Here is a 23,913-nt window from a genome sequence, read left to right on the forward strand (position 1 = left end):
AAAAAGGAACTGAAAAAATGTTGTCTTCGCCGTAGCAAATTTGTGAAATCTGTGTCTTCTTTTCTTCTGTGTTGAGTTTTTCCTTTTTTCAGGAATCTCAGTATTTCTTCCTTGCTACAGTTTTTTGTTTCAAAATTAAAAAACACTTAAAAAATTGGACTTGTGATTCAAAACTGAGACTATAGTATAACTTCATTCATTTTTTTTCTAGTATGTGTATCGGTGAATCAACACATACAGTTGATTAATTATTTCTATTTATAAACAATGTTTACAGTTTTACGGGTAATTAGGTCAGATCGATTGCATTTTTAATTGTAGTGTGAATGCAGTGGTTCAGATTAGACCGATAGAGATCGTTATGACTAAGGATAATGTGAACACTAACTGGTTTTATTTAGATCCATTAAAAAAAATGCTAGTGTGAACGGGGTCTTAGAGAAAACATTAAAATTGTTCCTGGAAATGCATTTTCCATTTGTGGCCTGAATTTTCCAGGAAAATCATTTTTCAATGTTTGGAAAGTTTAACAAAGTTTCATCCTGATATCTAAATATCTAAAAAAAACTCTTGACAAATATCAAATATTCTGTTTCTTCGAAAAAGGACTAAAAGTTTCTTTTGTATCTATTAGATGTGTAATTCTGTGTAGTTATAAGGTTTCAAATTTTAAGTCCTGTGATAATGATGTCATCATAAACAAAACCAGTAATTACAGGATTTTGCACATTCATTACTGTTTTACTAATTATCTCCCCTGAAACTGTATTGACTCCCCTTAGGTTTTCATGTTACGGTTATCCATAGAATCATTTTGTAAGGTGTACATGTATGTCAGAGTTCTCCTGACTACAGGAAGAAGCATGACTAACTCTTTATATCTCAATGTTGGGAGAACATGTCAGACTATTACCAAGTAGCTTTTTTCACAAGAAAACTTATGACTAAAATTTATCAAAGGTAAAAATGAATTGTTCATGGACTTGAGGATGACATTTTTTAGGTGACAATGTCTCCCGAGTCTACCAAAAGTTTAGTGCTATTAACATTTATTTTGTGTTTTGTTTCAGGAAGAACTCAACCAGACTTGTCAGATAAGCCTTATATTCCCTCTCCACAAAAAGTTTGGACTGCCAAAGCTGTGAGTGCTGCTGAATTAGAGGAAACACAGAAGAACTACGACAAACTCAAATTTGATATGGAAACTGTGGTAATTATTATATTTGAACAAAAGGAAATGTGGGTGTATTTGTCAAGGAAATATATGGTCAATTTTCCACACAAAATAATTGTCCATTTTAAATATTTTGGATTACACAGTATCTTCTTATCCAAATTTCACATTGTATGGCTGCATAAATTTATTCAGATAATCTAATGAATGTGGATTTTAAGCTACATTCATGAAATGACTTCCCTTTTTTAGAGTTATGGAATTTTTACTTTAAACTTTTCTTTTACTACAGATAGAAAATATTGCATTATTATTTTTGTGATTGTCACTAAATATTTTGACAGCAAGAAACCCATTCACAAAAAAAATATGATATGATTTCCCAGACATAAATCCAAAATAGCTACCAGAAAATAAATACTGGCATTTGGAGTCAGTGTAATTGGTCTTGCATGTACCATATACAGATTATTGTGCTAGCTGAATTAGTATCATAGGTTTAAAAAACGAAAGATACAATTTCCATTTGCACAACACATAGTCCTTGAAAAAACCTTGATGAGGTAAGAGTGAGACTAAAATTAGATTGATTGAGAGCATAAAAATCTTATTACATCAAAGAATATTCTGCAATACAAACTACAGGAAACAAATGTGTACAAAAGTCAAAATAAATTTTCATGCGGCAAAGCCATGGAAAAAAGTTAAACATGCGTGGCAACAGATGAAAATAAATGATCAATCCAGAAAAAAACCTCTTGGCCCACCAGATTATCAAATAGTTGTCCCCTAAATTAAACTCAATTCATTTAAATTGCTATAGTGTAATATTGGTGTAAGTAACTGTTCCTTAATTGTTTTGTGACATCTCAGTTGAAAAAAGCATTGTGTTACTGAAAAATTTCATGAATTAAACAAAGTTATTTAAATTTTCGCCAATGTTTGTTTAGTAAAATTTTATAATTTACAAAATTTACAAATCATGACATTTTCAAATTTCAAGTTTAAAATATCAAACATTCAAATATTTACCAGTACTTGAAATTGAAATAAAAAATCTGGTCATGTTTTCTATTGTAGCAAGGGAGATATGAATATCATAAAGAAAAAGAGATAGAATATTTCTTCCCAGGACAACTGGAAAGGCTAACTAAACAACAAGAAGGTTAGTAAACTTACCATTGTTTAAAAGAGGGATAAATTAAGTGTATTAAAGTAAACAGTATAGTAATGAATAGGATGGGAAGGTGATCAATTAGCTTTTAACATTTTGAAATATATCATTGAATAAGGGTGAGTCAATTTTCATTAAAAAAACACACTCACACATTGTAGTTAGAATTGAAGATTTTTTTTCAGCTAAACTATATGAATATTAGTTCACTTTTTTTGCCAGGGACCTTAAATAGCCAATCATGATCTTGATTTAGCCTAAGACCAACTAGCTTTTACAGAGTGTTCTTTGTATATTTCAGAAAAAGAAGATGGTGAAGTTTCAGAGATGAAGAAAGTATCTAGTCAGTCATCAAAGCCAAAGATTACACAAAAGGAGGTGAATCGGTTAGCATACCCGCCAAACAGAATTCCTCCAACACATGCTAAATTATGTGATGCAAGGTACAATCAGTTTTATACCTGTGTTGTTTTTAAGATGTGATATATTTATTATGATACCATCTCTAATAGACACCGACCACAAACGCTAACTTGTGTGTTATTTGGATGAGTTGGTTTTATAAAAACTTAGTACACATGGTCATTTTTAAGAGAAATCTTCAAAGGCAAGGTTCACCTTTGGCCATATATGGCCTTGAATTTTAACTCTATCATAGAATATCAAAAAGTTCATAATTTTGTTCTTCAATGGATCTATTTCAAAAGTATTAATGCTTGATAAAAACAAATTTCTTCATAAGAGTACATTCTGGTCTCCAAAGTCTTCCCTTTATGGATATTTTGTTAAAATATGATGATTTTTGGCATTTTGGGGACTTAAAAGCTTTAAGAAAACATTGGGAGCAACCTACAATCTGCAATGTTCTGTAACCAAAAGGTGTCAATAATCATATTGAATCCCAAGACATAATTTTTTTGCGGCTGAAATAAACTATGGGAAAAACTGTTATAATCATGGAAAAATGGGACCACAAATAATGGATAATAAAGTGTCCATTACTTTGTATCTGAACTGAAAAAAAATAAGTTATTTGTATTTATTGTATTATCACATTTATTTCTATGTGAAAGTTGTAGTAATTTGGTTGATGAAAAAACATTAACATCGTAGGGACAATTTAAGCCGTTGGTGAAACTACTCCTTTGATTCTAAATTATGATTTTGACTTGGATTTCACTTACTAAACATATACACATGAAAGTGCATGCTAAGCATGGTGTTCTATGGAAACATATTCTTATTATAAAGATATTATATGAGTACGAACATTCCAATGATATAAAGAGAAATGGGATATAGAATTGAGAATGGAAATGGGGAATGTGCCAAAGAGACAACAACCCAACCAAAGAGCAGACAACAGCTGAAGGCCACCAATGGGTCTTCAATGCAGCGAGAAACTCCCGCACCGGGAGGCGTCCTTCAGCTGGCCCCTAAACAAATATGTATACACATACATGTCAATATATGTCAATAAAACAACAATTCAACAACACAGAAAAAAACAAATTAAAAACGGTCTTCAACAACAGACAAATGACTAGCTCTAAATCAATCAATTGAGTCTAGAAAAGTTTTATAATGATTTTAACAGTGACTATCAATGATCTGTCTTTAACACCAAATTCCCTGAATGACAAAAGACAACCACTGATGAGGCATATGAAAATGTGGCAGGGTTAAACTAGTTATAAGCAAAACCCTCACCTTTTTAATCTTGATCAGTCCAAAAGCAAATAATACACACAAGAATGTACAATAAAAATCAGTTCAGAAAAATATCTTGCATTAAAAAAGCTCTCAGATACTTAAAGCAAGCTCATAGTAATTTCCCTGCCACAGAAATCTTACAATTCTACAAATGAATGAGAACCTGTGAAAACTTTACAATTTGAACTTTTTAAAGACAGTTTTTATTAGTAAACATTTACAATATTCACATTTGTGGTTGTTAAAATTTTATATACTTTGAAATGTATACCCCAATCAGGACACTATTTGTTGTTGTTTACTGGGTGCAAGTAAATAATATCAATAAGACCCAGTACATGTTTTGTATATAATGACTAGGTCGGATGATTAGTCAAGATGAATAGGTGTCAGGGGATAATCTCAATATCTGTTATAATAACATTACATTCCTGTCACCAAATACTTTTATGAGTTTCTTAGTTTAATCATTTAATTGGAGAGAAGACCTTCATTGACATATGTTTTTTTGTGCCATTAAGTTATTCAATTTACAAATGCTACATTTTACCTGAGAAAATTTGTGATAAGGAAGAGGAATATTGTACAATATTGATATATAATTTGTTATTTAATGGTAAGTGTATTGAATATTTGATTTATTTTGCAGAGCTTTACAAAAGTAAGACAATACAATAAGTTTATTATTAAAAAGTGTGGGCAATGATTGAAAGGAAGGTTACATTGGTTATTTAACTAATTTTTGTAAAATCTTAATGATTGGTTGATTGCTGTTTGCTGAACATTCAGATGCAAAATAATGAAGTGTTTTACTTTTGGCAGCATATATTTTCTTATAGAAAAATGCATCTTTTTTGTTTTGAATAGGTTATGGAAGTTCCTCGTAAATGGGTTTTATCCCCATTTATCAGTATTATACTCACAATTCAGGAATAAATTTACAGTTATAAAAAAATGAACTTTAATTTCATGATATCTGCTGTCATGGTGCAAACATTAAATTAAAATTCAACATTTAGCACCAAGACACTATGACAGAAAATATCTTCTGGATAAAAGTGAATGGTCTTAAAATAATAAATTTTTGAAGTTCTCATTTCAACAAGAATCTTACGGGGAACATTTTGCCACTTAGATGAATGTGGGTGTGCCATGACAGCCATAGTAACGAAATACAAAATTCAAGTTTTTATCACTGTGTAAATTGATCCCTGTTTTGGTATAATACCCATAAATCTTGCTAGTAACCTTCATGAGGAACATTCCCCAACCTGTAGAATAGTATTAGTTTGTATGTGATGTTGATTTCAAAAGAACTGATTGAAAAGGTTTTTTTCAGGGTACTTCATCTTAAGTGTTTGTGTTTCAAATACTTCTAAAAAAAACAAAACTTATATTTCCATAAAAACTTTTTTTGAGGCTTTCTATGAAAACGTGTAGCAATGAAATTAAAAAAAACTCTTTTTTTTTGTAAAGAGATGCAGGTTAATAATTATAGAATTAGGTTCAAAATTAATCTTCTTCCATTCAGGTGTGGAAAAGAGTAAAAAACATTTAAAGTGAAGAGACCTGGTTTGAGGAAAGAATGCTTTGAAATTCTGTGCTATTACTGTTAATATAAATCAGGTTTTACAATTGTTTATCAGTTATGGCAATAAAAAGGGGGAAAAGTAATGTTTGTTTTTCACTGACTGATGAACTTTGGTAACAACCTTTAATACATGTTGACCATATTGCAATTATTACACTAATAAGTCTAATAATAAATAAATTACAAGGATTGCATATTCTCACAGATGTGTTGCTCTCTTTCATGATATTATTAATAGGAACTCATTGTTAAACATATCTAAGCTCTTTTTGATGATTTATCTTATGGGTTTTAATAATAAAACTATCTGTGTTGAAATTTTAATTCGATATCTAATAATCTTTAAATTGACGTTTTTTTCCAATTGTCAAATAAATTCTTGTTACAAACTACAATAATAATTGTTTCAAGTTTAAAGTTGAGCTTTCAGATTTTGAAAGATGATTAATTATTTAAATAATAATTCAGGACAGTTTTTTTTTCAAAAGTTTTTCTAGTTGTGAGAGATGACTAGACACTTCAAGACTCACTGTCTTTAAGGATATCAAATATCTTGATCAGACATGAAAATTTTATTCCAGTGTGAAATAATTTAATACTTAATGTGCTGCCCCAAGTTGTTGAATTTCTAAATTAAAAGTATTCATTAAATTATTCTCAAATCGAAAGAAAACACTGTGAGGTGTGTGAATTTAATATTTTTTAATTTTGAAGGGTTATAGCCCGTTCTTTAAAAGAGTATGCAAACTATCTTGGTGGTCTTGTGGTAATTGGCTCATATTAAGCATTGTTAGGTGCATAAGGTCATGGGGATGATCCTTGAATGGATCAAACCAAACACTGCTTCTTCCACAAAGCACATGACTTTAATATTAAGAGCAAAGACTGGTCACCATAGGGTTAACAAAGCAGGAAATTCTCATATCACATTGTTATCAGTCGGAATATGCTTGTAATATTTGTCATTGGACATTAAGAAGCCACCAATAAACCAACCATATAGGATTATAATGTTTTCTTTGGACTAAACTGGTAATTTTGTTTTTTTAGTATATACAGCAATTATGAATATGATTAGATGTTTATCACAGGATATTCACACCTCATTTCATTTCAGATTACAATCAAAGAACTATTATATATATGCAGAATTTTATTTAATACATGTAACGTTACGTCAAATTTAGTTACAACTTTTGTGTCTCAGTAAAACTTTTATGTACTTTTTTAAACAGGTTGAAACAGAAACTTTTAAAATTAGCAGAGAGGTACTTGTTATTTAGCTAGCCTTTTCTTTCTGTTGCTGAGCAATACATTTTTAAAAGTTGATTATTTGTTTAAACAAATGTATTTCACCCACAAACAAATATATATGAAAGATAAAACTTGTAAGTTTAAGTTATATATTGTCTCAGGATGATGTAAAGAAAAACTTAAGTATAATTTACCTTTATAGAAAAATTATCTTGTTCAAGTGTTAAAAAAAACATCATGAAATTCTCTAATTTTGGACAGAAAAAACAAATAAATTTTAGTAATCTTTGGTATTATGCCTGTCTCAAGTAAAAAAAAATTAAACATATTTCATAATCAGATAATCCCAGTTACCAAATAGCAACCTCTCTAAGTAGACTATTTTACATCACTCTTTAAATGTTTTTTTTTCATTATTAAATTACTTTTTTAGCTCACCTGGCCCAAAGGGCCAAGTGAGCTTTTCTCATCACTTGGCGTCCGTTGTCCATTGTCGTCGTCGTCGTCGTCCGTCGTCGTTAACTTTTACAAAAATCTTCTCCTCTGAAACTACTTGGCCAAATTAAACCAAACTTGGCCACAATCATCATTGGGGTATCTAGTTTAAAAAATGTGTCCAGTGACCCGGCCAACCAACCAAGATGGCCGCCATGGCTAAAAATAGAACATAGGGGGTAAAATGTAGATTTTGGCTTATATCTCTGAAACCAAAGCATTTAGAGCAAATCTGACATGGGGGTAAAATTGTTTATCAGGTCAATTTCTATCTGCCCTGAAATTTTCAGATGAATCAGACAACTTTTTGTTGGGTTGTTGCCCCTGAATTGGTAATTTTAAGGAAAATTTGCCGTTTTTGGTTATTATCTTCAATATTATTATAGATAGAGATAAACTGTAAACAGCAATAATGTTCAGCAAAGTAAGATCTACAAATAAGTCAGGTTGACCAAAATGGTCAGTTGACCCCTTAAGGAGTTATTGCCCTTTATTATCAATTTTTAACCATTCTTTTACGTAAATTTTTGTAATCTTTTACAAAAATCTTCTCCTCTGAAACTACTAAGACAAATTTAACCAAACTTGTCCACAATCATCATTAGGTATCTAGTTTAAAAAATGTGTCCGATGACCCTGCTCGCGAACCAAGATGGCCGACATGGCTAAAAAATAGTACATAGGGTAAAATGCAGTGTTTGGCTCATACCTCTGAAACCAAAGCATTTAGAGCAAATCTGACGAGGATAAAAGTGTTCATTAGGTCAAGATCTATCTGCCCTGAAATTTTCAGACCAATCAGGCAACACGTTGTTGGGTTGCTGCCCCTGAATTGGTAATTTTAAGAAAATTTTACAGCTTTTGGTTATTATCTTGAATATTATTATAGATAGAGATAAACTGTAAACAGCAATAATGTACAGCAAAGTAGGATCTACAAATAAGTCAACATGACCAAAATTGTCAAATGACCCCTTAAGGAGTTATTGCCCTTTATAGTCAATTTTTTACAATTTTTATAAATTTTGTAAATTTTTGTAAATTTTTACAAAATATTTTCCACTGTAACTACTCGGCCAAGTTCATTATAGATAGCGATAATTGTAAGCAGCAAGAATGTTCAGTAAAGTAAGATCTACAAACACATCACCATCACCAAAACACAATTTTGTCATGAATCCATCTGTGTCCTTTGTTTAATATGCACATAGACCAAGGTGAGCGACACAGGCTCTTTAGAGCCTCAAGTTTATTTTTCAAGAAAGTCCAGGCATTCCTATTTCTGAGCAGTATTCTGTAACTAGACCAACATCTCAACCACTCCAATTGACAAATAGATAATCTATCTCTAGAGGCAAATCCTTCAAGACCGATAAATGCTTCCCAATGTTATCAGTATTTTATAAATGGGTCACTTCTGTTGACAGTGGTCAACTGCTGAAAGGGGCCAATCCTTTAAATTTTCTAAGGTAAAAGGTACTTAAATGGAATTTTTTGTGAAATGTTGAAAGCATAACTAGAGCATACAGAACTGCATATAAATAAGGAGCGCTGATGTATGTAGCTCTCTTATACTTTCTAAGATGAAGGAAATTGAAATATCCTTCAGGTAGAAGTACAAATGTATAGAATTACAAAATTTATTAAATAATTTTAATTTAGATAGCCTTTTCTCCTAAACTAGTCTCCTTTTTACTGATATAAAATTTATGGGTGTCACTGAATTATTTTTTGGAGTAAAATAGTTGAATCAAAATAGAATGTATTGCACATCAAAGTCATAGGCAGCTGGTCTTACACTGTGTGTGAACAGAAAAAAAAACATCTGCTAAAGGTAGCACTACTTTTATCTGTACTAATATAACATTTTTGAATCTTAGCAGTTAACTTATCTGACGTCACTTCCTAAATGTTTGCCCTCTTTCAGTTAGTTAATTAGTTTGTTTAGTTTTAACTGTGGTTATCGTCTGAGACAAGGAACACTCTATGCATTTATTAAAGGCATCATTTTGTACCATTTGATTTGGACTTGAGCTTTTAAAATGACCTACACATTTTTTTTCAACAACAAGCTCAATACTAAGGGAGTTACATTTATGTAACCTTGTGATGATTTGGAGGGATCAAGACCTTTCCAACAGAAGATTCTTCTAACTCTTACATCCATGTTTAGTTTGATACAAGGACACAGAGTAAACTTCAGTACGGCTATATATCCTAAAAGAATATTATATAGCTTTCACGATTAAAAATTATACATAATCATAGTTCAGTTCCTTATATAATCTGCCGTCATATAACAGTGAATCATGATACACTTTGAAGAAATATCAAAAGTAGGTCGCTGTGCCATATAGTTCATGCTTCATATTGATTCTAATTTTGTCCAACTTTCAGATACTTTTGTATTTTTGGACAATTACTGCTCTCCAATAGAAAGCATTAAATTTATAAGGTGTTGTTTTCATTTTTTTCCTGCTTTGTTTTATCAGATCAGTTTTTATCAAATATATTGATTTTATAACAGTAATTGTGACATCATGGCAAACTTAATCATTTTTAATGACTCTATATTTAGGAAGCTGTGTAAATGTGTTGGTTGCAGGATACCCACAAATATACATAAACATAGTTATATTGATTTGAAAGTATCTCACAATAAGTTATCACTGGTATCACTTGAACACTTTCAGATGGTTCTAGTAATGTGTTTGCTTCACAGAGCTTTTACTATTTATCTTGAAACAAGGAATTATTCGAATTTGGAACAATTTTAAATTCTGGAAAATTGATAAGAAATGTTTGATGAAAACTAACCCAATTGAGGAGGGTTAGTCATGCACACATGGCAAAGGGGTTTAGTTGGTCCAAAATAACATGAACTCAATAGCCATGCGTGCATTGCTAACCCTCTGTAGTTGGGTTAGTTTTCATCATACATTTCTCATCAATTTTCCAGAATTCTACATTATTCCTTGTTTTAAACTGATTGCTTCCTGTTTTATTCAGGTAGTATTTTTCACAATAAAGTACTGAGAATATAGTGTTACTATTAGCAACCATTTATCTGTTATTTTAGTGAGAACTAGAATTTCTAAATCATTATAGAGTAACATTATTATTTAGATTTATGAGTGACTTTTTACTGCAAGCTTTCTGCCTGTCTTGTTAAGTAGTATCAAATGTTTTATTTTTGATTAAACTAGAACTTAATTTTATTATATCTGAGTGCTTCTTGGCCTGTATATTCTCCACAATGCATTGTGTATATGTAACTCGTTTAATAAATTTTAGGATTTGTAACATCCTCAGAACACATGTCAATAAGGATATTGTTAATACAATATTTTTTTTCTACCATGTCTTTAGATATTTTAGGTAAATTATTTGTTGTGATCCTAAAATTGATAAGTTATTTCATGTAACGACTTCATTTGATTTCAGAAAGTGCATTACTACCACAACTATGCAAATTTATATATAGTGAGGGAGATTACATTGTCCACATTACATTGTCTGTTATAGGATACAAAATTTTATTGCCAAATTTTTTTTATTGAATTCTGGCTGCAGAATAAATACGACTTTCAGCCCATGATTTAATTTGAACAGTCACATATCAACTAGAACTATATCAGTGATTTGAGTGAAAGTGTTTCGTAGTTCATTAAAAATTATGACCCAACGGCAATTTGTTTCATCAAACCAAACTGTTCTAATGACCACAGTCAAGTCACCAAATCGAAAATTGAAAAATAAAGCATACTTACAATCCTTTTAGAACTGAATTCCACTTTATGGTTACCGTACTATGAAAGTGTTGCTTAAAATTTCTACACATATATTCACTGTATTAATTCATTTGGAAAGAAAGGAAACAATTTTAATTAGCATACACTATTTGTATTAAAGCTTTATATTTCAGAAGAAAGAAAAGCCAAAGAATCCAAATAATAAGTATTAACTCTGTAATAAGTTTATTCATTTACTTTCAGATTCAGAGGTTGGCATAATATCAAACATAAAAAAGGAAGCCATTTTGTTTTGGTTGCACCATCTTTCGAAAACTCCTATCATGGTAGATTGCATAAAAAACTTGTAGAAAGAACAAATGCACCAGTAAAAAAGGTCAAAGGAGACTTTGTACATCGTTTTACCAAAAAGACAGAAGTTCAGAAACATATTAACCAAGACATGCGTCCATTCACAGCACCAGGAAATCTTCAGCCAGGTGGAACTGACATTGAAGCTGTCACTAATATGATAACAGAGAGTCCTGCAGATTCTTGTAAAACTGTGGATACTGGATATGGAAGTATGGAGGACAAACTTGGCAGTGGGTCTTCTGCCGAAAGTTTGGTAAAGTCACCAGATCTCCAGACAGTTAAGTCTTTGGATGACAAGTCTCAAAACTTTGAGCTGAAAACGAGTTGTCCTAAACCGTTTGAGTCACAAAAAGTTGTAGAGAAAAACTCTAAAAAGGAGGCAACATTAATAAATGGTTCTGAAGCGTCCCCTGAAAGGGCTATAGAAAAAAGTATGTCAGTCGGTTCTGTTGATAAGGAAATGTTTTCAAGAGAAAAGTCATTAAATGGCACTTCCAAACTTGACACTTTACAGCAGAGTTCTCACCAAAAGCGTAATGAGAGTCCTAGAAATAATTCTAGTTTTAAAAACAATCATACCGGGAATATAAATGGACACAACAAATATATTCAGAACTTAACAGGTGAAAATACATCTATGGCTTTTAAAACTGAAAATGACAAAACTGTGTGCGAAAAATCTTTTCAGGAAACAGATTTGAATGATAAAATTGACAATTTTAAGAAAACTTTGAATAAAAATAAATTAGAGAAAAGGCTAACACATTCTCAGAGGCAAATTGTGAAATCCCCACCTGCTTTAGAATTTACATTTACGTCAGTATTAAATGAATCCGATGAACTAGACTTTAAACCTGTTGAAGTGAAAACTAGTAAAAGTGCTTGGTTTGAAGATGGTATACCTAGTTCTGGTATAATGAGTCCCAGAAATCCTGAGATGTATACAAAACCAAAAAAGGAAATTATTGACATTGAAAATTTACCTGTTCCTCATCTAGAACATAGCAAACCGAAAACTGTATCAGTTGGTGCAATTGGAAAAATTTCCCTCCTTGAGAGTATAACAGAGTCTCGATTCTGGGAAGATGTTGTGGAAGAATCCTACAGATCAAAGAAAAGTGATGAAGTATTTTTTAAGGATGACTTAAATGTTAATCTGAAGGAAAAAGAATTGGCTGACTTGAAAGAGGAGGACTTTGATGATGATGTTTCAAATGATAGTGGAATTGGTGGATTAAATAAAAATTGTAAACCTAAAAATGTGACCAAAAAGAAAAGCAAAAATGATAATGTTGATGATAAACTTCAGAGAGCAAAAATTGAAAGATTAAAGCGACAAAAACGAGTTTTAAAAGGATCAAGTTTTGAGAAAATGGGAATAACGGTTAGGAGTAGCAGATCAAGCCAAACCAGTACATCTTCTGAAAACTCTAACAAAGAACTGGATTCCAAAACTAAAGATCAAATATTACTTAAAAAAACTTCTTCCCATTTAAAAACAAACAATAAAAATGACAAAACTAATGAACAGAAAAATGTAACAATAGAGATTTCAAAGTCTGAAAAACAAAACAAAAGCAATAAGATTGAGGAGAAACAGAGGAAATTTAGTGCTAGTATGAAAAGACTTGTAAAACGAATGGATGATTCTTTGTCTAATGATTTAAGAAGCAAAATGTTGTCTACTCATCTTTCATAAGAAATGATTTATCTACATTGTTACTTTTTCTCTTGGGAACATAATACTGAAAAGTGTTGTGGTTTTTTTTTTGACAGCTGAGCAATGTTTTTATTTTTTTGATTAATATACTTTTGGATTTTTTAGAACATTTAGTTTTAATTTTCAATCAGGATTAATATTTTTCATGTTTTATACTATCTTGTATGTAGATAGTACAATTTAAGGAGAGTTGAAGTGGGCAAGATTATATTGAATTTTGAATTTCTTTTATCGAAAAAGAAAAGAGTCAGAAGTAATTACCATGGGGACACTCAAAACTCTTAAGTGGAATAGAACTGACAAAATTGGTTTCTTTTTACAAAAAAATGTAAATATTTAATTTAAAGCTCTTTGTACTTTAAACTTTTTCACTTTTTTAGCTTTGTAAGGTTTAGCTTGCAAAATTCATTCAGTTAAGTATGCCAATTTGATGACATTCCACATATGATAAGCTTTTCATAAGGCTATAAGTGTGGAAGGTATTTTTTTTTTATATATTTTTAGTGTTGATTTTCAATGAAATTGCTAGGAATTTTAAAATAAAATATAAATGTAAAATAAAAACATAATGTAAATAAAAATCTTTTAGAAGAAGGGGATGTGGATATAAAATCAGATTTTATGAGACCTTATAAGACATATTCTTTTCATTGAAGTTATTGACCAGTTATTGTACAGTAAAAATATAGTTCATTCAATTAAGATTTTACAAAAATATATAAAATTTGCTATAATGTCTCAAAACTATCTCTGGCAACAATGTTTAATAATAAATAACATGATGTTACTGATATATGTTAAGTCATTGAGAAATCTTTTAATCATTATATGTTATTTAATATTTACATCTACTGTCTTCAGTATTGAAATTCTAGTAGGTTTCAACAACTTTCTGATCCTGTGAATAAAACAACTGCAGGAGAAATTGACCCTACCTCTTTGGGGATTGATACAGATGTACACACCAAAGATTAGATTACGTGTATTCACTGGTCTTAGCTGGGTTAACTAGATTTAAAAAAATATATATTTATTGTAAATACTTATGTACTATTTATTGCATCATTGGTGCTATTTTCTGTTTTCAAACGAATAAAATTGTAGAAACTGAAGATTTTATTATCATTGACCATTGATGAAAAGTTAAACAATACTACATTAAAGGATAACATGAATTACCAAAAATTAGTAGATAGTTAAATAGACCGCATCAGCCAGACTTGGTACAGGGAAAAAGTAAAATACTACTGTAACGATCAGTCATATGGAATACAATGTACACTACTTACAGGAACATTGTATGATTTTTCACATATATGGAAGACGCATTCATTCGTGAAAGAACTCTGGTGAATTTGAATTTTGAATAGCAAAATAATTTTTGCTGATGTTGCTTGAAATTTCAATCTTAAAAATCAAATCATTGCATTAAAACATTAGTAAAACTGATATTTTCAAGCAACTTAATCTGTACCTTCGTATGATTTTACCATATAACAAATTACTAATTATTATGTTGAAATATTACAGGAATAAGTGTGACGGACTTAGAGGGACGGGATGTACATATATTTGCCCGGTAGTGGGCTAATGACTAAGTAGAATAAAAATTTTGAATGACAAAGCCGTCATATCTAGTATCAGTTTTCAAACTCAGCATCCTGTTTCAAAAAAATAAACAAGTACTGGAATGGTAGACAGTTATAGCTATAATGGAATCGTTATGATATTATAACCTGAATATTTGCTGGATAACAAACGATTCAAGTCGGAATAAAGTTTAACAATTTAATAACCGGCCTAACAAGAGTAAAATAATACAAAACTGATTTCGGTGTTTACGGTAAGCGTCTTTTTCCAAAACAGAATATAAATTAGTTTTAAGAAGTTCATACAAAATAATGAAAAAGGTATACATGTGACTATGGATTAAGTAATTAATGTCTATTGTGAAGATGAATCTGTTGAAACTGTCTGTGACAATCCGTTACCAGATTAGTAGAAAAACCAAAATATAATCCCATGGAAAATTTGAGCTACAGATTACAGTTGTAAAATGTAATAATAAAAGTCAACAAGATAATAGTTCAACTAGTTGAAATGCTTTTCGTACGGTCAAAATATCTTTAAAAACTGGCTTTGAAACTAGTGCTGATTAAAAACTTCACATTATTTTCAGACAATATTAAAAGACAAATGGCAAAACTTAGAATTTAGCTCCAAATCATTTTGTGGATTTGTTTTAGAAATGATAATGCAAAGAAAAGTGCATAATGAATATCCTTTGCAAATATAGTGAGGTGATCCTCAAAAGTGCAACCAATTAAGAAATTTGACAACATATTTCATGAAAATAACACTTATTTTTTGCCTAGGTTATTGTGTTTTTAAATGAAAATCTAATATTGGGAATTAATTCAGATATTAATGCTAAGCTTACTTCTTAGACGTATTTAACTTCATAAAAAAATAGGAAGTTTCATTTCGTCAGCTTTTTTCATAATTATGATAGATAGAATCAAAGACAAATGTACGTGGGAGAATCGTTCGTAACATAAATGTCATATGGACTGTATGCCAGTTATGTTGTAATAGTTGTGGTAAATGCTGTTTCATTGGTGTATACTCTACACGTCCATAGACAATGATTTCGTGCATATTTAGGACCAAATATGGTTTTCAGAGAAAATATATCTTTTGTTTGTCCGTAATTTCTCAAAATAAAAGAGCCATAGCAAGTTCTTTCAGTGGTCACATTGGGTGAAAATTCTTATGCAAATGTAAAAAAAAATCATGGCTTCCTTCTTGTGTGAATATCAGTTTGTGTCCTTATTAACCTCATTTCATGACAAAACAACTGTTCATGATACAAAAGCTCATGTATCACAATTTTCAATCATGCGTACCGTAAGGTACCTATTGGAAACCAAAGGTAAAATCAGGCCATTCCTTCGAAAATTTAACGGACGTCATCACATTAAGCAGAGTTCAACTATGTATAACTATGCAGGTGACTGCATTTTCATTGTGTGTCCTGTTTTTTTTTTTTTGGAAAGTTGATAACTACAATAGGAGATGAAACAAAAACAACCGATTGACTGAATTATGATAAAACGCAGACTAACCCGACAAGGTGATAGCAGAATTTAGAGGATAGCCTTCAATAGATATTCAAAGTTCTAATTCATCAATAAAAACTGTGGTAAAATTGTTCGAAAAAGACATTGACTACCACTTAGTTTTCATTTACACTGTATTTACATATAATTAGTTTGAATAAAAAGCAGCTTATTAAATATATTGAAACTTTTGAGACGTTTTCTTTCCAAATTAAACAAACTCAACATATTTCATACTTTAATATTGAGTGCTAAAAGTAATTTGAATTTCTGCCCTTTGGCTTGTTGTTTTTGTGATAAAAGAAAAAGCGCACTCCACATATTTACAACGTGTTGATAATACTAAGGTATCATCTCTTTTGGATGATCAAATTCAAGACTATGGCTTCAGAAACTTATATAATTTTAAATGAAATAGCTCATTCATGTTTGAACGGCATTCCACAAGTTAAACTTTATATTGGATTTTTCTATGATAAGGACATATATTTGTGTGAAAAATCGTTCAAATATGATGCAGCTATTCTTTGGAACAGTCTACCGGACCATTTCAGGACAGTTGAATTAAAAAAAAATATGCTTAAGTATTTGCAAGGTTTCAAAATGTCGCTGTCATAGTCCACATGCATCTTATTCTTGATATTATAGCACTATCAGCTTTGCAACTCTTTTTATTTAATTTATCGTTTTCTATAAATATATATATTTATTAATTCAAGTTTTGAATTTATGTGAATTCCTTTGCAATCTTGTGCTTATTTTTAAACTTTTCGATTTTTACAATTCCTGTCGGGTATCCTAGCCTTCTTTTTCTCGATTGTGACATCACCGAATGAGACTGACACCAATATGTACCTACTGTAGCCGGCATGACTGGTGCTTTTAGTGGAACCGGATCTGCTTACCGTTCCGGAGCACCTGAGATCACTCCCAGTTTATAGTGGGGCTCATGCTGCTCAGTCTGTAGTTTTCTAAGTTTGTTTTGTGGACTTGTTTGTCTTTTCGTCATCTTTCGTATTTTGTCATGGCGTTGTCATGTTTTTTTCGACTTAAGAGTTTTAAATGTCCCCTTGGTATCTTTCGCCTCTGTTTGTACTTATCCAAACGCATCCAATATGCTTTTCAGTTATGTTAGCACAAACCTCTATGTGTAATTTCTATTTTTGTTTTGTTTTTTTCCCTTCATTTATGTCGCGAAAGCGAGACATAGCGATCGTCAAAAATTAGGCTCAGTATGTGGTTAAAGTTTATTTAAACATCAATAACTTTGTAAAATCTTTATTGAATATTAGGAAATTTGGACAGAAGCTTGTTTATGACCAAAAGACAGTATCCAGGGCAAATTTTGAAAATATTTATTTTCATTTTTCCGTATTTTACTGATAAATGGACTTAGTTTTTTTTACAGTTAACTAGTAGATACAGTCTGAGGTTAAAGTTTTTCAATCATCAATAACTTTGCCAAACCTTCATGCATGGAATTTTAGGAAATTTGGACATAAACTTGTTTATGACCAAAATACAGTATTCAGAGCAAAAATTTGAAAATATTTATTTTCATTTTTCAGCAGTTTTCTAATAGATGGGCTTAGTTTTTTTACAGTTAACATTTACAGACAGTCTAGGATAAAACATTTTTGACATGATTAATTTGTAAATCTTCATGAATTGTTATGAAACCTGGACAGAAGCTAATCTTCAAGACCATGAAATAGCATTCTAAGAAAAAAAGTTTGATTTTTTTTTAAATTCTGTATTTTACTGATAAATGGATTCACTTTTTAAGTTAACATTACACTTTTACACTGACAGCAGCAATCGCAGGCGAGACACATGGTTCCGCGGAACCCCTAACGATTTTTTTATGACAATAACTCTGAATAAATAAGATTTTTTGCAGTATTTTAAAAAAGGATTTTTCCTTGTATCTGTTTTCATTTGTTTCTAAATCAACGCTTCATAATAAGACGAATTCGCTGTATAAAGTCAATAATTTTGCTGAATTTTGAGCATTTCTATTGGTTAAAGTTATTATTACTTCAACTTTACCTGTGTACCAGTGGCAAACTTTCAAGTGTGTATTATATCTGAACGCGATTATGTAACAATGGTTGTCTATAGAATCTCGACCTCTTGTAAGTGTTCTACAAGTAATGTTTCCGTGCTTTTAACTAGCCTCCTTGCTACTATCAAAGATCTTATCATTAACGTCTATTATGAAGCATGTGAAAATAATAGTATTAATTATTTCTGGCGTGTAAAACAATCTTTGGATGCTTTAGATAAATTGTGTGCTTTTGGTAGTCCTTTTGATTTGGTAGACAGTTTTGACTCTCAACACTACACTTCCACACAATCTTTTTTAACAAAAGTTTCTTATTTTATATAATGGTTCTTTGAAAATCTGATTGGAGATGTATTTGCTGCAACTCATATACACCTTTCTTCTGTAACGAAAAAGGTAAATATGGTAGATAAACTTACTGGAAGTGTGATGAGATGATTTAAACTGTAAATTTTCTCTTTGACAACATCTATGTACTAGTCTTCAATAAAGTTTATCGACAAATTTCAGGTATTCCTATGGGTATCATATCGTCGTACGAATGTTATAGTGTTATATGTCCACTTTTGATAAAAATGGAGATAGATATATATTTCATATCCAAGAGCAAAAGGGGTCTATCTCCCTATGCAAGTATTATACGAGATTTCTACATTCTGCGAATTTTTGTCAGAACTTCATTGTTCTATCTCCATACTTCCATTGATTATAATAGCTTATTCATCGTTTTATAGTTTTGTATCCCCACTATTTCCAGGTATTTTTGCAGTAATTTTTCGTTAAATAATCAAGAGTTATCTAAATATACTATCAAATTTTCCAAAAGGAACTCACTTTAAATAAACCTAATATGAGTAGCAATAACTGCATGCCTTTTCCCTAGATTTAGATATTTCATTTTCACATGCGAAACTCTATACAAAATTCACGACAAAAGGAACGAATTTTCAATTCCTATTGTTAATTTCTCTTTTTTTGTGCGATAATGTTCTTCTGGTTTCAATTTACGGTTTTTATATATCCCAACTCGTTCGCTATTTCTTGTCTGTAGTGACGTTATAGTAATATGTGTTTCATTGGTAAATAACTTAGTCGAGGATTTCGTTACCACGAATTACTCAAAATCTTTACTTAATTATTTCATGGATATAACTATTTGGTTCGGAAGGTTGGTATAGTCCCTGTAGAAACTTATAACTTACGGAATATCACATTCTACTTTTTACGTTTATGTTGTTTTTAGAGCCTGATCCATGTAGGCTTATCGACCCTTTGAATACACTTATTCTTAAAGGTTACCAATTAAACATTGTTATGGTATCTGTGAATATTGTTTTATCAGTACTAACATTGATTTATTTGTCAATAAATTAAAACATAACTTAATTTGTATTGTTAAACAGTTATTAAAGCTTACGATTCTATATCCTGTCGACACTTTTGTATTGGCATTGCACATGGTTGTGTTTTTTTCGACTGCTTATGACGTCTTAACACTAAATCTGATTGATATTTTGTCTCTAGATATATAATTGTTTTTGTAGTACTTGCTACAGTTACTGCGAGTACTATCAGATCGCTACTTTGTCAATCAATTTTTTTTTAACTGATTTTTTATAGTTTGTTCTTATGATTTTCTAGTATACCAATGTCCCAGGCTAAGGGAAAGGGTAACAGCAGCAAACATACTTAACCCCGGCACATTATGTATGTGCCTGTCCAAGTCAGAGGCCTGTTATTCAGTTGATTTCGTTTGTTGTTGTACATCATATGTGTTTTTTGTTTGTTATTTTGTGAACATTAATCAGGTCGTTGGTTTTCTCATTTGAATTGTTTATATTATGTTATGTTGAGGCCTTGAACAGCTCGCTTTGTGTTATGGATTTTGCTCAATGTTTAAGGTTGTATGGCGACCTATAGTTGCTAACATCTACGTCATTGGTACCCTGGTGGATAGTTGTCTCATAGACAATCATACCACATCTCCTTATTTCTTAATTTACATAAAAACAGGGATGTCAACTCTGATGTTATGATTTGCCGTTTTTTTTGTCCTCGCGTACTAAATGTACAAGTAAACAAAATAAATATAATTAAACTTGGTTGAACGTTCCTAATCTGTAAATGTTAGCCTTTGAAATATAATTATATCCTGTATAAGAATACATTTCATTCTCAAAACAGATTGATTTGCTTGACTTTTTATACACACATGTACAATTACTTAATTTATCACCAGACTAGACTATTATTTCTAATAATGAAACAAAAAGTGCGAAAGGTTCGACGATTCTGCCATTTTTTTCCTTTCACCAAACTTTCGTAATAAAGCGATTTTTTTTACAATATAAGAATAGCGCATTCTTCGAAAATTTGAGAAACTTTAAAGATCATGCGTTTTTATTCTTTGAAAATGTTATAATGTCGAAGAAAAACATTGAAATGTATTTCCGCACGTCTACGCAAGGTACAAAGCTTAATGTTTTTTAACGAAATATTACATTTATCTGTCTTATTATGTTTATTTCTGAACATAAAACGACAATTTGATTGCACGTTAAGACCTGTGTTGTCTACTTCACAAATATTGTAGGCACTACAGTAGTTCTTAGTGTTTGTTTATTAGGTTTTTATTTCGCATTGTGTGTTTTTTAATTCTCAATGTAAATTGTTGAATCTTCGGATGTAATTTTAATTCATGGTGTGTATTTGTTTTTAAACGGCTGAGTAAACGGCTAGCGAAATATATACGATTTACGTGCACACAACACGTGAATGTTACTGGAATAACCTTATTAGCAAGGCTTGTGAATATATATTTAAAAATTGTAGCCACAAAAACATTTCTTACTTGAGAATCCACAGCTTGATCATATAGCTGCACACGTGTTTAGGCCTTTTACATCATTGGTTTTCAAATGTTTTGATTTGAGGGTTCTTGATGAAGATGAATCCAGAAAAAAACACCACGGACGCACGAAGTTCTTAAATAATTATTTTCATTTATTGATTGTGGTTTTAGAACGTTGAGAGAGTCATATTTTTTATGATATTCAGGACGATGCAGACTACAGAAAGACGTCTGCCTTTAACAATTACTGCTCCGCATATTCAAACAATCCATTTATTTATGACTTCACTGAGAAAACTTCTTTTATGCAGCATCAATTAAAATGACAATCATAAAAATTTTTGAAAGCTCACTATAATAGCTTATCAAGATTGGACCACTGATTTAATCATTTCTAGTATCCTAAACCCAGTAAGATTTTTCTATCTACTTTTCCATTCTATTTGTATTTTTACTTTTACTTTGAAATAGCCATATTAGTGATACTGCTTACACTCCTTGTGTAGTTTTATGACAAGTTTTGCAAAGATAATGGAAGGGTTCTTAAGGTGTATTTGGCAAATCCTTACGAAATTTTGTGTCCTCAAAGCTCTTGAACTTCGTACTTTATTTGGCATTTTCACTTTTTAGCTCACCTGGCCCGAAGGGCCAAGTGAGCTTTTCTCATCACTTGGCGTCCGTCGTCCGTCGTCGTCCGTCGTCGTCGTCGTCGTCGTCCGTCGTCGTCGTTAACTTTTTACATTTTGAACTTCTTCTAGAGAACCATTGAATGGAATGAAACCAAACATGGCATGAATGTTTCTTATGAGGTGCTGACCAAGTGTTGTTACTTTAAAGCCGATCCATCATCCAAGATGGCCGCCAGCGGGGGACTTAGTTTAACATATGACCCTATGGGGAAATACATACAAATGTCTTCTTTTAAAGAACCACTGAATGGAATAAAACCAAACATGGCATGAATGTTCCTTATGAGGTGCTGACCAAGTGTTGTTACTTTGAAGCCGATCCATCATCCAAGATGGTCGCCAGCGGGGGACTTAGTTTAACATAGGACCCTATGGGAAATACATACAAATGTCTTCTTTTAGAGAACCACTGAATGGAATGAAACCAAACATGGCATGAATGTTCCTTATGAGGTGCTGACCAAGTGTTGCTACTTTGAAGCCGATCCATAATCCAAGATGGCCGCCAACGGGGGACTTAGTTTATTATAGGACTCTATGGGAAATATTTACAAATGTCTTCTTTTAGAGAACCACTGAATGGAATGAAACCAAACATGGCATGAATGTTCCTTATGAGGTTCTGACCAAGTGTTGTTACTTTGAAGCCGATCCATCATCCAAGATGGCCGACAGCGGGGGACTTAGTTTAACATAGGACCCTATGGGAAAAACATACAAATGTCTTCTTTTAAAGAACCACTGAATGGAATGAAACTAAACATGGCATGAATGTTCCTTTTGAGGTGCTGACCAAGTGTTGTTACTTTGAAGCCGATCCATCATTGAAGATGACTGCCAACAGGGGACTTAGTTTAACATAGGACCCTATGGGAAATACATACGAATGTCTTCTTTTAGAGAACCACTGAATGGAATGAAACCAAACGTGGCATGAATGTTCCTTATGAAGTGCTGACCAAGTGTTATTACTTTGAAGCCGATCCATCATCCAAGATGGCCACCAGCTGGGGACAGTGTTTAACAAAGGACCCTATGGACAATTCATACAAATGTCTTCTTTTAGAGAACCACTGAATGGATTGAAACCAAACATTGCATGAATGTTCCTTATGAGGTGCTGACTAAGTGTTGTTACTTTGAAGCTGATCCTTCATCCACGATGGCCGCCAGCAGGGGGACTTCCTTTAACATAAGATCCTATTGGAAATACATACAAATGCTTCTTCTAGAGGTGCACTGAATGGAATGAAACCAAACATGGCATAAATGTTTCTTCTGAGGTGCTGATAAAGTGTTGCTACTTTGTTACTGATTTACTGTACAAGATGGCCACCAGGATTTTTTATTAAATTACAGGGCCAATATTAAACCAAGTTTGGCCTCACTCATTATTAGGGTATCTGTTATGATTTTAATCTATATTAACATGATTTCCAAAACCAAAGTAGAATCAGGTGAGCGACACAGGCTCTTGAGAGCCTCTAGTTTTGTTTGAGAGTCACTGACTGATGAGTCTTTTGTAGACGAAACGCGCGTCTGCGTACAAAATGTTATTGTAAGCCTGGTATCTTTGAGGGGTTTGTTTTACAACCGTTGGGTCGATGCCACTACTGGTCAAGTTTTCTCCCTGAGGGTATGACCAGCCCAGTAGTTAGCACTTCTATATTGACATAACATATCATCGATATTGTCATATTTATTAATTAAGTGATTAAAAAAATGAATTGTTCGAAATACTAAAGATTTTTTACCGCAGGAATATATTACCTTACGAAATTTTGAGTCCTTAATGCTCTTTAACTTCGTTCTTGATTTGGCCTTTTAACTTTTTTATTCGAGAGTCAGTGATGTGTGTTTAGTAGACGAAATGTGTGATTGGCGTACAAAATATTCTCATAAGCCTGGTATCTTTGATGAGTTTTTTCTACATGTCAGTTGATTTCTTTTTGTGTTTTTTTT

The 23,913-nt window shown here is 31.6% G+C and overlaps 1 protein-coding gene across 8 annotated transcripts in view; it reads left to right on the forward strand.

The window, feature by feature from the left end:
- The window catches only part of LOC127705752 (uncharacterized), a 67,531-nt gene extending 53,192 nt beyond the window's left edge, over positions 1 to 14,339 (forward strand). For 7 of the 8 annotated variants that reach the window (XM_052210102.1, XM_052210101.1, XM_052210100.1 and 4 more), the window contains 5 exons: positions 1,071 to 1,210; positions 2,255 to 2,339; positions 2,650 to 2,791; positions 6,888 to 6,920; positions 11,397 to 14,339. In XM_052210102.1, the coding sequence (XP_052066062.1) occupies positions 1,071 to 1,210; positions 2,255 to 2,339; positions 2,650 to 2,791; positions 6,888 to 6,920; positions 11,397 to 13,206 (2,210 nt within the window). In that variant the 3' untranslated portion in view covers positions 13,207 to 14,339. The remainder of the gene's footprint in view (positions 1 to 1,070; positions 1,211 to 2,254; positions 2,340 to 2,649; positions 2,792 to 6,887; positions 6,921 to 11,396) is intronic. The other variant, XM_052210105.1, reaches the window with a different exon arrangement.
- The last annotated feature ends 9,574 nt before the right edge of the window (positions 14,340 to 23,913 follow it).

Source organism: Mytilus californianus, unplaced genomic scaffold (assembly GCF_021869535.1).
Source record: "Mytilus californianus isolate M0D057914Y unplaced genomic scaffold, xbMytCali1.0.p SCAF_6, whole genome shotgun sequence".
Taxonomy (NCBI): Eukaryota; Metazoa; Mollusca; class Bivalvia; order Mytilida; family Mytilidae; genus Mytilus; species Mytilus californianus.